We start from the raw sequence: 15,295 nt of genomic DNA on the forward strand, positions 1-15,295 counted from the left end.
TATTGTAAACTAAAATGGATTCAATTTATACACAACATTTTAATTAATTAACAACTGTAATAATTAATTACTAAAATACTAAGTCTATAACATTAATTATTTAACCTATACATGCAAACATCTAAGTACAATTAAAATTAGATTTTCTTCCTCAATCCAAATTGCTACATGAATACATCACACATTTAACACAAAAAAAAATATGACAATTTGCAAATATATGACACCCAACACATCCGTATATTTTTCCATACATTGCTGTTTCTCTTTATTCTAACAATATAAAATGTACTAGATATAATTGCACTCAAGACACCTTCTACGAACTTACAGATACCCACTTCCTGGCCTTTTACGAAACAAATTGTTTCTCTTTATTCTAGCAATATAAAATGTACTAGATATAATTGCACTCAAGACACCTTCTACGAACTTACAGATACCCACTTCCTGGCCTTTTACGAAACAAATAAATTCCTTCGGACGCAGAATACATAAATAGTGATGCAACAAAGATTGATCATAATTATAAGCTGAACATATAGAGGAGCCTAAACAGAATTTTGCTTTTCCACTTGACTGGAGCTGGAGTTTCAAGATGGGAGGTAAGTAAAGAAGTTCAATCATCGAGCCACTCCAAACTGAAGTGTGCTTCCGCGATCTCAATTCTAAGCTCCGTAATAGAAATGTTCTTGGCCCGTAACCATTGCTTCGAAACCTTCTCATCACATATGACGAGCTTCAGAGAATTCAGTTCACAAACAACTCTTGGTAACCTCGTCAAATGAGAACATTCTCTCATATCGAACTCATTCAATTTCTTTAATTGCCCAATTTCCTTCGGAAGTTCTCTCAGCCCCTCACAGAATGAAATGTCTAGGGATTCCAACTGGCCAAGTTTTCCTATTGACGTTGGAAGCTCTTTTAGGCTTGGCAATGCCGACAACTTTAACATTTTCAGAGAGCTTAGATTCCCAAGGTCATAGGGTAATTTCTGAATCAGGTGGCAATTGGTGATAGACCACATCTGAGCAGAGGGCATGTAACAGAAACTAAGGGGCACCTCCTCCAAATGACTGCAGTGGTCCAACCTAAAATCTCTCAAGTTTACGTTATTGAATGTTGATGTATACTCAAACCCTTCGCATAAGCTTAAAGATAGTTTCTCTATGTTTGGTAGTGATTTGCTTTCTTTCTGAGTAGGGAGAATAATCAACCTCTGCAAGCGGACACTTTTGACGTGAGGGAGACCAGATAAGATATCCAGACCTTTTAGTGTTCCCCTCTTTGTACTGTAATTGAATACCATGAGACATTTTAGATTCTTCATGGATTCCAGAAATGGGGGAAGAAAGCATTCAGTTGAAGTGAAGTGTAATAGGAGAGCCTCTGCCTCGGGGAAATTCATCTCTTCCCAGTAGTTCTCCTCCATATGGCCTGCTTAAATCAGAAAGGAAGTCTAATCAGATCATTGTAGATTTTGGTTATAGTTGCTATTTATTTGGGTTAAATTCTGATAGTATTGAACTCGAATACAGGGATGAAAAAATGCAAGTAGAAAAGAGTGCTTAAGGTTCCAATATGACAAAGAAAAGTTGAGAAATTATTATGATAGTGTTCACCAGAATACAACATAACCAGGATAATTAGTCTACCCTCAGATTCATACTACTAATTTTTCTTCTGAACTAAAATATTTTGATATTAGGGTAACAAAGTTGCTGTGTTTGCTGTTGCTGTTACCCTATATTGTTGTAGAGTGTTTTTTTTTTCATTCCTATGAACTTGGCCCTCATAGCCCTTTTAATTCATAATTCGAATAAACAATATTTGATGTCAATAATACAAATTTTGACTAATATTTCAAAAGTTACTTTTGATGAAAATGAATATGTAAGAGACTTTTGTAATAACCTACCTGTGTGAATAGAGAGAAGTTGAACATCAAATTCTGTGCCATTAAGTAACTCCCTTTTCTGTGACGAACTCTGCTCCTTTCTAGGCAGCAACAACCTCTTCTTGTGGCCTACACTGCCTTGGCATTCCAAACGCAAGGCCAATTCTCGGATTACATTATTCTGGGAAAAGTATAGCTCTGAGGTATTTCTATTTGAGATTGTTCTTCTGCTCCTGATAAGAGCTATTATGTCAACTTAATGTTTAAAAATGACAATGTAATTAATTTTTACACATTATAACAATAAATCAGCCATATAAAAAAGAAAGGTAATTACCCTGAAGTGCTAGTCAAATTCAGAAGATTTTTGCTTGCAAGGTCTAACAAGATGGAAAATGCATTATGCCACTGGAGATCCCGAACATAAACCCAAATGTCCAACAGTGCATCAGCACAGATTTTCCTGTCCTCTGGAAATAAACTCAAGTCTTGGAAGCATTCTTTGGCAACATTATCCAAGGAATCAACAGTAATCTCCAATAATCTAATTAGTCCTTTTTTGTTATAATCTGAAATGCTTTCTCCTTTAGAAAAGCTTTCCCTTGCCGTCTCCCAAGCCTCGTGTGGTTTTCCATACAAAGAGCTTCCGATCACCTTTAGGGCAAGTGGCAGGCCACCACATTCTACCAGGAGCTGTAGTCCAAAAAATGTAGAGAACATTGTCAGAAGACCATTTAGAAGGCAAGAAAATTTTGCATGTTTAATTTAAGCCGTAATAATCGGTAGATAACCTATTTTCAACATCAGAATTATCTAAATTCCTATTCTTGGGTCAGTAACCATTAGGTTGCCTGCGAGAAAGTTATTTGAAAATCGCTAATTTATTCTACATAACTGAAAAGAAAATTAAAAGGAATTAGATAAAAAAAATAATAATAAAATAAAATTGATTATCTGAAAAGAAAACATATACCTCCTTCACCATATTTGCATTTGCAGTGCTTGGAATTGATGTCTGTCCAAAAGCCCAGAAGCAGAACAGTGGCAATGCATCCTCGTGGCATAACAATGGCAATTGATAAACTTGAGTAGACAGGGTTGAAGGGATAATAGATTTGTCTCTGGATGTTATAAGAGTTTTGAATCCTGGCCCTTCAAATAGTAAATATTCTAAATCTTCTCTGGACCAAACATCATCCAGAATCACCAGTGTTCGCTTCATGTGCCTTGAAATCAATTTCTTCATCTGCATGTGCTCATCTTCCAAATTCTGAAATTCTTGTGTCTTCCTTCCAGCAAGGTTCTTCCATATAGTCCCAAAAATTCCCTTTAGGTTTGGAGACTTTGAGACAGTGATGAAAATTACATTGTTGTCGAAGTATTCTGATATCAATGAAGGAACAATTGAATTTTAGACTAACGAATCTTAGCGTGCATCTAGAAGGTTTTCCTTAAATATCCTAAATTTTGATTGCACAAGTCTTCATTACTTTCATATTAAAATGAGATGTAAAATCACCTTTAACAATTTGCCTATATTAATACAGTACACCAATGCAATTGAAGTAAATCTAAACCAGATCACTTTACCGACCGTAATATGGAAAAGAATTATACCTCTAATTTTATTGTCATTGCAGACAGCCCGTGCAAGAGTAGTTTTACCTCCACCCGCCATGGAATGCACCGCAACAACTGACACCTCGTTCTGTATCAAAAGTCCCTTCAAATGCCCAGTACATTTCTCCAACCCCACATAAAATTGAGAATCTCCAGTAATAACACATGCGGAATCCTCTTCAATCTCAATATTGTCAACAAAATGAACTGAAGCCATTTGTTGAGCTTTTCACAAACAATTAAATTCCTCTGCAATCTCAAACATTGCTCTGTATAGACTTGTATCAAAAATTTTCTTATATAAGCAATAGACATGCAATGAACATTCGCCTGAGTTTCCATGGTGGTGTAATGCAAGCAACATGTTAACCAGGATTAGAATATACGTGTTTCCTGGTGTCATCAACGAAATTTCCAGCTGCCTACAGCGAAAAAGACTACATATTGCGTTAGTTGAATCGCCCATTTTCTGACTGTCAGATATGCATCAGCCATCGCTGGAATGATTTATCATCTGTCAATGCTTAGAACAGACGTTTAAAAGCATCTCTTAGTTGGCCAACCGCCAAACCTCTATCGGTTTTTTTAATTAGGTGAAACCTATTTACTAATTCATTCATTTATTTAATTGATATCAAATAATTTATTGAAAGAATTCTATTTTTCTATTTAATAATTTAATAAAAATTAATAATTTTATCACTTTTTATTTTCTTTATGTTTTTAATAATTGAATTAAAAAAACAAACTTTAACCAGTTTCTAATTATATATTTTTAAAAGTTAGTTCTAAGCAATTAGAGATGATTCTCTTAACTTTCTTTCTATTGAAAAATTTTAAGAGGTTTTTTTCTTCAAGTTGTTGAGTAATGTAAAGAAAATAATAATGATTTAAATATTGTTAAAGTATTACCTTTTTAATTAAGTATCATTAATAAATAAAATACTTTAATGAAAACAATTTCAGATTAATATAAAAAATAACTTTCCAAATACATACTTTTAAAATTTTATTCTAAAAAATTATATATGATATTCTTAACTTTCTTTTTATGAAAAAGAGTGAAATTATTTCCTTCATAATTAAGTTGTTGAATAGCAAAAAGAAAGTATAATAGTAATTGAAAAGTAGTAAAATTATTATTATTTTCTTTGTTAAGTTATTGAATAGTATAAATAAAATATAATAGTTTATAAAGAAAACTAAGCGAGCTAAATAAATGATTAATTTAAATAAAATAAGTTGAAATTAATTTTAAAAATTAATGAAAATATTTTTTAAAATAAAAAATAAATATTTTATTATTTAATATAAATTATTGTGAAGGAATTTCATTCTGAATAATGTAGAAATAGATTTTATTGGTGTAAATAAATATTCATCATGGATATTATTATATTTTACTTAAGTTAACTTAGGATAATGCATCTCTTCTTAGTTTGAATTTGAGACACTTAGGGAAGTGTGCACATAGGGATAGAGCTTGTAGGAGAAATTCCACCTTTTATGGTCTTATTTTGCTGTTACACTCCACATTCGGTGGGTCATCCACCTCTTGTGAAATATTATACTATTTCTCCTACCTACCCCTAATATGTCTTACCTTCCCTTGTTTCTCACTGAGTCACATGTCATGATTGTGTGCTCGTACATCCATATGGTCTTGCCTATATAAATAGGCCTATATTCATTATATTGGTTAATCCAGTTGATCATTTGCATATTGATGAGAATACAGTTTGTTCTTGTCATTCTATTGTCTCTTTTTTTATGTTTTTCATTGTGCCCTTGATCTTGAAAAAATCTCACATGGTATCAAAGCCATTGGGGCTGCATTGATTGGTTTTTGGAGACATCATGGAAGGCTTCTATTTTCAGATCTGAGGGACTGGGTTTTTTGGAGGCATCTTAGAGCATTTTTGACCTCACCATTGCGTCTGGGAGGCCGTTTCCATAAAAAAAGAGTATAAACTCGACCTATTTTGCCGAAAATCAATTTTTGGGTGTGGAGGAAATTTTCTGCCCAATTCAAACGATATGGTACAGAATTTTCAGATTTTTTTTCAAAAAAAAAAAAAATTCTGAAAAATAATTTTCTAGTTGAAAACTTTTTTTTCTTTTTTTTTTTAAAAAAAATTGAAAATTATTTTTGGGATCCGTACCTTCTGCCTAGTTAGCACTACCCAGTTAACGCCCAGTCAACGCCTAGTCAGCATTTTCTTTGGAAATTTTTAGACCCCTCTCCGTTGAGCAGTTTGGATTTTTGGGTCAACTTTGGAGGCCCATAACTTGCTCAATGTTGCTTCTTTTTTGGTGCAATTTTTTTTGATTTGGGATAATTTTTTGTGCTCTTCACAGTGGTGTCATTATTTTCTATTTTTGATGCATAGTTTTTTCATAATTTTTGGATTCTCTCTGTTGTACCTGTCCAATCCTCAATTCTGCAACTTCAAAGGTCTCGTTTGAGCTCATAAGACCTCCTTTTCAGGTGTCGTTTTTTTTTAAAGTGCATTTTTTTTTGTCTACTTTCATAATCTATGATCAGATTTCAGAGATTTTAAGTGGAAATTGTAATTTCAGATATTAGTTTTATTTGGCCGCCTATTTGGTACTTGTAAATTGCTTGGATCTTAGTTTAGATCTCTTGCACTATTAGTTTGAGTCTCTTTTGGCCTTTTTGAGGCAATTGTAAAATTGAAATCAGAAGTCCACTTTGCCATTTTTTGCAAGTGGCCCATTGTACATGCACTAAGTATAAAGTGCCAAATCATTACTTTTGGGGGGTTCTTTGATTGAGTGAATTTGGGGGGGTGTCTTTAGTGATTGTACCTCTCTTTCCTTGTGCTCTTTCATTTTTTTTGCAATGAGTCCTCATTAATTTCCACCTTTAACTCCACATAATTATGCATCATGGAAAATTAAAGTATAGAGAAAATTACTGGAAAAAGGTCTCATGTATTACATAGATGGAACAATAGCAACACCACCTAATCCTAAGGCTAATCCTAATGCTCAGTTAGAATAGCTCACTAGGAATTGCATGGCTCTTGGAACTTTGCACAAGTATGTATCAGATGACCTCATCTCTTCTTATTGAGAAGTGTACTACAATTAAAGATGCTTGGGATATGTTTCAAAAATTGTATTGTCAAGTTGATGAAATCAGAGGTTATAAGATTGACAATGAGCTCACCAACTTGAATCCCAAGAGTTTTGATACAATCTAAGATTATGTCACCAAAGCAAATGAGCTAAGAGAAAAGCTTAAGGATTGTGGAATTAACAAAAAGAATGCTTAGTTGATATTCAACTTGTTGGACAAGCTTGCACCAGAATATGAAGCATTTGTGTCTAGCTTCCAAACTCATTGTTTGACAGTGGGGAGTTCCTATGTTATGCCTTCATTTGATGCTTTCATAGAAATGTTGATATTTGAACAATCTAAGTTGTTGAACATGGGGCTTCTCAAGTCTTCAAAGTCCTAGGCTTCAGTAGCTAATCAAGGGTATCAAGGAAGTCAAGGCAAAGATTCCAAGAAGAAGAAGAAGCAATCTAAGTCAAAGCCACAACAGGAAAAAGGACAATCATCCTCTCCATCATAAGGCGATTTTTCATCCTCTTCCAAGAAGGGGACACCACCTAAGAAGGATAAACAACTTGTGCATATTGCAAGAAGTATGGTCATGATGAGCATCGATGCCACACCAAGCAAGATGATGAGTTGATAAATCTACTCAAGAAAAACAACATCAACTTGCCATCCGCCTACACAAAGAAGGATTCAACTCCTTCCTCTTCCTCACATTCTAAGGTAAAAGGGCAAGCATTTGTGGCTACAATAGGTTCTTCATAGTAGTAGATACTTGACTCAGGTGCTTCTTATCACATGGGTTCTACAAAAGAGCAGTTTTCTTCATTGGTGCCATCTAGGGTACCTCATATTTACATAGGTGATGATACACAAGTAGAGGTTGAAGGGAAAGGTTTAGTTGACATGGATGATGGAACATTTGAAAATGTTCTTTATCTTCCTAACTTGTCTACCAACCTTCTCTCTATCCACCAAATCACTCACTATGGGAATGGGAAAAAGGTTGAGTTTACCCCTGATTTAGTTGTGGTAAAGGAACTTGATGATGATGCCTTGGTAGCAGTGGGACAAGTCAATGACAACTCAAGGCTTTATTCATTCTCCCACTTTGTGCCAAGTTCTCCTTCTAGGGCCTTGCTTACTCATTCAAATTCTGAAAGTAAGCTTTGGCATGAGCAGTTTGGTCACCTCAACTACCACTATCTTCAGCAGCTCAGCACTAAAGAAATGGTCACAGGTCTACCTTGAATCAGTTTTCGGAGGGTGTATGTTCAGGATGTTCTATGGGCAAGCATCCCAAGGAGAAGTTTGATAAGGGGAAATCTTGGAGAGCTTTGGAAGTTCTTCAACTTGTTCATAGCGATGTAGCAGGTCTATTTCCAGCACCTTCATTTAGTAAGGCCTGCTATGTTCTCACCTTCATTGATGACTACTCTCGCTTCACTTTCTTATTCATAAGAGTGAATTATTTGATAGATTTCAAGACTTCAAGACTCGTGTGGAGAAGCAATCTAAGAAACTGGTGAAGATTGTTTGCATAGGTAATGGAAAGGAATATGTGAAGAAAAGACTTGAGGATTTTTGTATATTTGAGGGGATTGATCTTCATCATTCTATCGCATACACTCCACAACAGAACAAAGTTGTCAAGCACAAGAATCAAACTCTCAAAGAAATGGCTAGCTGTATGAGACATGCACGTTCTCTTGATCCCACTTTTTGGGTAGAGGCTATCGGTTGTGCCACACACATCCAGAATCAAGTTCCTCACAAATCTTTGCAAGGAATTACTCCTTTTGAAGCTTGGGCTGGTAGGAAACTGATTCTGAGACATTTTAGAGTCTTTGGGTGTCTAGCATGGGCTCACAAACCTCCGCAGAAATGCAAGGCATTGGAACCTCAGAGTCGGCCTTGCATATTTATTAGATATCCTGAGGGTGTTAAGGCATATAGATTGATGGATCTTGAGACACATGAGGTGTTCATTGAGAGGAGTGTTCACTTTGAGGAAAGCTCACCTAGCTTAGTCTCTACCTCCTCCACCTTCCTCCATTGTGGATAGTGATGTTAGTGATTCAGATGATGAGACTCCTTCAACTTTGAATCGCAATGTTACACCTCCGCAAGGTCCACTTGCACTTGAGGAGCCTCGTTCTCCACCTCCCCCTAGACTTCATTGGGCTCGACAAACACTTGAGTCTGCAGGTTATCTTGTTGGGGATCCTTCAGATACATGGAGGACTCGATCACAGCATCAAGATCTTCCACATGCATTCATGGCTACCACTTTCAATCCACAGACATTTTGGGAAGTATCAAGGGTTCCTAAGTGGGACCAAGCTATGGAGGAAGACTATAGTTCCTTGATGAGGAACAACACATGGGATTTTGTCCATCTCCCTAAGGGGAGAAAGATGGTTCGATGTAAGTGGATCTATCGGACCAAGTTTGCAATGGATGGTAGTATGGTTAAGTATAAGGCTCGGCTTGTTGCGAAAGGTTTCTCTCAGGTTGCAAGAGTTGACTATACTGAGACCTTTGCGCCCGTAGCCAAGATGAACTCCATTCGCTTGACACTTTCTATTGCTGCAACTCATGGTTGGGCCATACATCAGATGGATGTGAAGAGTGCTTTTCTTCATGGGGATCTTGATAATGAGATTTATATGGAGCAGCCGCAGGGTTTCATCCAGGATACTTCCTTGGTTTGTAGACTAAGAAAATCTCTCTATAGCCTTAAGCAGGCCCCCAGGGCTTTGTATGACAAGATGGATTCTTTTCTTCTCTCAGCAGGATTCACCAAGTGTCATTCTGATCCGAATGTCTACATTTTATGACAGGATGACTTTCACTTGATACTTGTGCTCTATGTTGATGATTTGATCATTATAGGGAGTACTGCATCCATCATTAGCAGGGTCAAATCTGCTTTGCATAACAGATTTGTTATGACTGACTTGGGTCTTTTGCACTACTTTCTCGAGATAAAGATTTCATAGTCACCTTCCAGGATTACACTATCGCAGCCCAAGTATGCTCTTGATCTACTTGCACGCTTTCATATGGTTGATCGTAAGCCTACACCGACTCCCTTTCTTTCAAGAGTCAAGCTTGAGGCTCAGTGTTCTTCTCCACTAGTTGATGCCACATTGTATCATCAGCTTGTGGGTAGTCTCATCTACTTGACTCATACACGCCCTGGTATTTCATTTGTGGTTGGCATGGCTTCCTGCTTCATGCAAGAGCCACATGAGCTTCATTGGAAAGCCTCCAAACGCATCTTGCATTACATCCAGGGTACACATCACTATGGGATTCACTATGCAGTAGGCACAGGACTTTGCTTGGTTGGTTACACATACTCCGATTGGGCTGGTGATCTTGATGATCGTAAGTCTACTTTAGGTTACAGTCTTCACCTTTCACCGAGAGTAAGTTCCAGCAGTTACGAGCTCGCTTGGGGGTGTGAGATGTTTTATTGGGGGGCTCAGCTAACTTCTCCTTCCTCTCTTATGGGAGGGACTTTTTCCTCTTTGAGGTTTTTTCCTTCTTCTTTGAGAGTTATTTTGTACATTCATCTCTCTTTTGGGGGGGATTTTTTTCCCACTGGGTTTTCTCCCTTTCTCCGTTTGTGAGAGATTGCATTGCATAGTTTTTCTTGCATTTGCATATTATACATGGGTACCTATCATGGCCTAGTAGATGGGACCCATCTTGCAGTGTTGAGTTGAGTCTTCATTCCCCTAAGTTGCACTTAAGGGGGGTGTTGGTGTAAATAAATATTCATCATGGATATTATTACACTTTACTTAAGTTAACTTAGGATAATGCATCTCTTCATAGTTTGGATTTGAGACACTTAGGTAAGTATGCACATAGGGATAGAGCTTGTAGGAGAAATTCTATCTTTTGTGGTCTTATTTTGTTGTTACACTCCACATTCAGTGGGTCATCCACCTTTTGTGGAATATTATATTATTTCTCCTACCTACCCCTAGTATTTCTTACCTACCCTTATTTCTCATTGAGCCACATGTCATAATTTTGTGCTCGTACATCCATATGGCCTTGCCTCTATAAGCATGCCTATATTCATTGTATTGGTTAATCTAGTTCATCATTTGCATATTGATGAGAATACAGTTTGTTCTTGTCATTCTATTGTCTCTTTTTTTATGCTTTTCATTGTGCCCTTGATCTTGGTAAAATCTCACAGATTTGATAAAATAAAAAAGGATTAGGATTGATTTAGATAAACATTTTAGATTTTGTAAGCTAATAATGCAAATCTAAATCTCCACATAAATTGTAACTTCGAAGTCTTGAATTTTAACAAAGAGACTAACGATTTTTGGAATTCATTTCATCTCATTTTTTTATGATTCCAATGTTTGTAAGGGCATTGCATTGCCATATTTCTGATAATGTAAAACAAGAATACCATATATATCTAAAAATAATTGAATATATTACGTGTGATATTAAGTCTACCCTTTAAATACTTTTTAGAATACCAAATTAATACTAGTAATTTTTAATGTAGATTACAAATATATTGATACACATGAAATAAAGTTGTTGAGAGAAATCAGCACTAGAAATTATGATCAATATTCTAAAAAGCTTTTGCACATGATGAAAATGAATATGGAAGAGACTTTTCATTAAACCACCTATGTGAATAGAGAAGTTGGATATCAAATGTTGTATCATTAAAAAACTCCTATTCTTTGTGACACTTGTTATCATTTTATGTTGATCTACAATTAATGCACCTCTAATTTACAAATATAACTTACATTGAGTGACAAAATTTCTTTTCCTATGCAAAACTTCAAATTTTTGAAATGATTGTATTATTTATATATATATAATATTCTATCAATATAACAAAGATTTAAATTGGACAACTATATGACCATATATAATTATTCTTGTAATTAAATACAATCCCAAACTTTTAATAAAACTATTTCACATAGAATAAATGCTTAACTTAATATTCTATTTTTATATAATTATTTTTATGTAACATTTTTATGAAATTATTTTTAAACGTATACTTAATTCTTTTCTAAAATGAAACATATTATTTTAATATTGAAAGATCAACTTTAATAAATTTTTACTCATCTTATATAAAAATATTATTTGTACATTATTATTACATTTAACCAATTTAGAAGGTGTTAATCTATATGGGTTTGAACAACCTTACAAGTGCAATGCTAGCAATGTTAAAGCTAACTACAAATCAATGAAATCAAGATGGAAATGAAGATGGTGATAGACAAATCTAAATGACTCACTCGCTCAACCAAAACTCTAAGTAACATCAAAAAATTAATTTAAACTCTAAGTAACATCAAAAAATTAATTTAAAAGAGAAAAACCTATCAAATTTAAAATGTGGCTGAAATACACAAAAGTGCTAAATCTCAAATGAAAGCGTTATTTGTGCATTTTTATCATTTAGGTGGTGTTAGTCGATGGGAATTTGGAGGGCCTCACGCCTCCAATGCTAAAAACGTTAACGTTAACGTTAACGTGAACATGTTAACTACCGAGATGGAGATGGACTTGGTGATGGAGTTGGTGACGGAGGTGGTGTTAACGTGAACGTGTTAATTATCTAGATGGAAATTGAGATGGAGGTGGTGATATGCAACGACGTGTGGAATGCGGATGACCCGTACCAATCACTGGCTCGCTTCTCAAATATTACGAAACCAGAGGGGACGAGTTTCCCATAGTGTAAGTTTGAGTGCATGTGCATGGAAGATGTGCCTCATTTTCTTAGTCCATCGTTCTCTTGTGCATCACTCTCCGAAGGTTGAGTGCATGCGCACATTATTACATGGATGGGAGTTTCTTGCGAAGAAGAAACTCCTTTCTCTATTTCGCTATCATCCCTTTTGAACTGGGAGGGATTTAACTCATTGCATTCTTGCATTCGGTGGTCCTCATGTTAGAGACCAGGTGGTCACTTTTACCACCTTTGTCGGGGACAAGCTTTGTGACATTCAGTCCATTGCGCGGGCGATTCTTCTCAAATTCTAATAGGACGACCTCCACCCGGATTTATGGTAGGTCTCTTCGTGTTAGAGCCGTTGCAAGTTGATGGCAAACAGCGCATCATGGTGGAGATGTTTCTTAAACACTATCGAGGAGCTAACATGGCCATTGCCGGAGCTCAGATTTCTTGTCGCAAAGGGCAAGCAACCGGTTTAGTGAAGAGTCCCAGAGTTTTGGTGGGCACCAAGAAAGGTGAGGCCCTAGAGAAAGCACTCGGTAAGTGTGTTCCGGATGTTAGCCCAGGAGATCGTAAGATAGACTATCCTTTCAGGAAATTTTGCAAGGGGACAATATTCACTTTAAAGGAAGTGTCGTCAGCAGGTGGTTTTTATTTTGAGGGTTAAAGAAAGTCTGATCTTAAAAATAACAAATTGTGTTAGAGAGCATTTGGTTTAATCGTAAAGTAAATGTTGTACGCATTTAAATGATGTTGAGTTGAAATCATCTACAATATTAAATAAACAAATTATAGTTCATTTTTAAACTCAACTACAATAGTCACGTGCTAGTTTCTAATCACCCTTCTTTAGTCACCAAACTCTGGTTGTCTTTTTTCTCATGTTCATGGTTTCAATGATGCCAGGCATGGTTTTAATGTGGTCATGGGTGTTTGATTCTCCTTGCATCCCAAATTGTTGTCCTTCACCTTCACGTTTCTCCTAAATGAGTGGAACACCATGCCCTATTAATTCAATGGTCATTCCCTCTTTCTTTGCACTGTCTCCATAATTGTTTAGTGAAGAATATATTTATTAGTGCCTACCTCCTCCTACTTTGGGTTTGCATGTAAAGAACATCATGCTCTTTTTCATTTTATTTTCTTTTCTTCACTTATTTATTTTATCTTTTATTTTTCTAGACTATAGGAATCAGGTATAGCATCCCCTATAAACTACATTGCACCTGGTAAATTTTTTAACATGACCAATGACACTGGTGCAACATGTCCTCTGGTATTGGCCTGGGGGGAGACTAGACCTCAGGACCACATGCCTTACCACAAGGAGCTCTCACCAATCAAGCCAGTGCCCAGAACCTTATTTTATCGTATTCTATTTTTATGCTTAATTTGTGTTTTCTTTCTAAGGCTATTATTAATATCAATATGTCTGCATTTTTTTTATGAAAATGTTTTACCATTATTTTATGTTACCATGTTTAGTTATGATTTTATGTTTTTTATATCATTGTAATTGGTTGGAATAAAGGTGTCAACCTTTGGAGTATGGTTGATATTTAATCAATAGAATTGGAAAAACCAATAGACCACTACTAGTAATACTTATAAAATGTCTAAGAGGAGGTAAGACATTTACTTGACTATCATTCCAAAGTTTAGGGATCAATTAAGTGTTAGGTTTAAAACTTGCATCTAGCAATAAATTCATAGAGAAGTGATCCATCTAGTTGTAATTTATATTTGGAGATATATAGATAAGGGTAAATAGCTTTAGATTTGTTATTAGAATAGAATTGCTAAGTCTATATTATTGAACGCTTGCACCTACAGGACCATTCTATTTTCTAAAACATGTGTCACTATAATAGTATTAAGATGTGGTTAATCAAAAAATGATATAAATGTATAGATACCACTATGTCATAAACTAAATTGAAACATATTATTGTATAATCTTTTAATTACTCAATAATTGTAACATTTAATTATATTAAAGTATTAATTATATAATAGTACCATTAAATCCATACAAACATTTATAAAATCATGTACAATTATACTTTCAATATTAGCTTTTACACTTTAGTCCTAATTATATCAAGACATCAAACATTTAACATAAAAATAAAAATTAAAAAATATAGTATTTGTAGGGATGCGACATCCTCCCCCTTACGGATAAGATGACTCAACTTAACTGAATAAGTCCAGTTCTTGTTTGATTACTTTTTCAACTTCCTAGGTGGCTCCACACTCCCATATTGGTCTCAAATGACCTTATCCAACAATATAGTTGAAATTTCAAATGTATTACTACATCTATTTGTAAATATTAGTGGAGTTAGGTTAATTTCTTCAACCTTTTCTACTTGTATTGCCTTCCAAACAATTACATTGGTGGGGTTACATACATGTTTCTTGACAAAGGATGCATGGAATACATTGTGTATGTGAGAGAGAGAAGGAAAGATAGATAATAAACCACATGACTAATATTGTGTATAATATAAAATGGTCAAGTGAATCATCGGGATAATTCGATAGCCCTATTAAATTTTATTATACTCTTCTACTACTTAACAAAAAGGAACAACATGTTCCCTACTACAAATTCTCTTGTAGATCTCTTTGGACCTACATAGCTTATTTGTTGATCAAAAGACTTATTTAAACTTCGATGATAATGTCTATTTGTTAGTCATATGCATGAAGTATCTCAAGCTCTATGCTAACTCAATTATCTAATTCATCCCATTTGATTAACATTCTATAGTATTTTTCATAGATCACATTATAGGGTACCATTTGAATGAAGGGTTGCTAGGATTTGTTCTAGAAAAAATCCACTAATGGAAAAATTACTATGCGCACTTAACTAGTCATTTCATTGTGCATATTGTTGGAGTATATCATCCATAATCTAATTAACTCC

The 15,295-nt window shown here is 35.1% G+C and overlaps 1 protein-coding gene across 1 annotated transcript; it reads right to left on the minus strand.

Annotated features, from left to right (window-relative positions):
- Nucleotides 1-230: 230 nt before the first annotated feature.
- LOC131037771 (probable disease resistance protein At4g33300) lies at nucleotides 231-3,996 on the minus strand. The gene is made up of 5 exons (XM_057969963.2): nucleotides 3,515-3,996; nucleotides 2,871-3,280; nucleotides 2,235-2,590; nucleotides 1,919-2,130; nucleotides 231-1,437 (listed from the first exon to the last, which is right to left on the minus strand). Exons 1-5 carry the CDS (start codon nucleotides 3,732-3,734, stop codon nucleotides 620-622), a joined length of 2,016 nt encoding a protein of 671 aa, XP_057825946.1. The 5' UTR covers nucleotides 3,735-3,996; the 3' UTR covers nucleotides 231-619.
- Between the last annotated feature and the right edge of the window lie 11,299 nt (nucleotides 3,997-15,295).

Source organism: Cryptomeria japonica, chromosome 4 (genome assembly GCF_030272615.1).
Source record: "Cryptomeria japonica chromosome 4, Sugi_1.0, whole genome shotgun sequence".
Taxonomy (NCBI): Eukaryota; Viridiplantae; Streptophyta; class Pinopsida; order Cupressales; family Cupressaceae; genus Cryptomeria; species Cryptomeria japonica.

Coding starts and splice junctions, on each gene's coding strand:
- LOC131037771 (XM_057969963.2), bottom strand. CDS start 3,734: ATGGCTTCAGTTCATTTTGTTGACAATATTGAGATTGAAGAGGATTCC. Junction 3,281..3,514: donor CAATGACAATAAAATTAGAG/GTATAATTCTTT, acceptor CATTGATATCAG/AATACTTCGACAACAATGTA. Junction 2,131..2,234: donor AATTTGACTAGCACTTCAGG/GTAATTACCTTT, acceptor AGCTCTTATCAG/GAGCAGAAGAACAATCTCAA.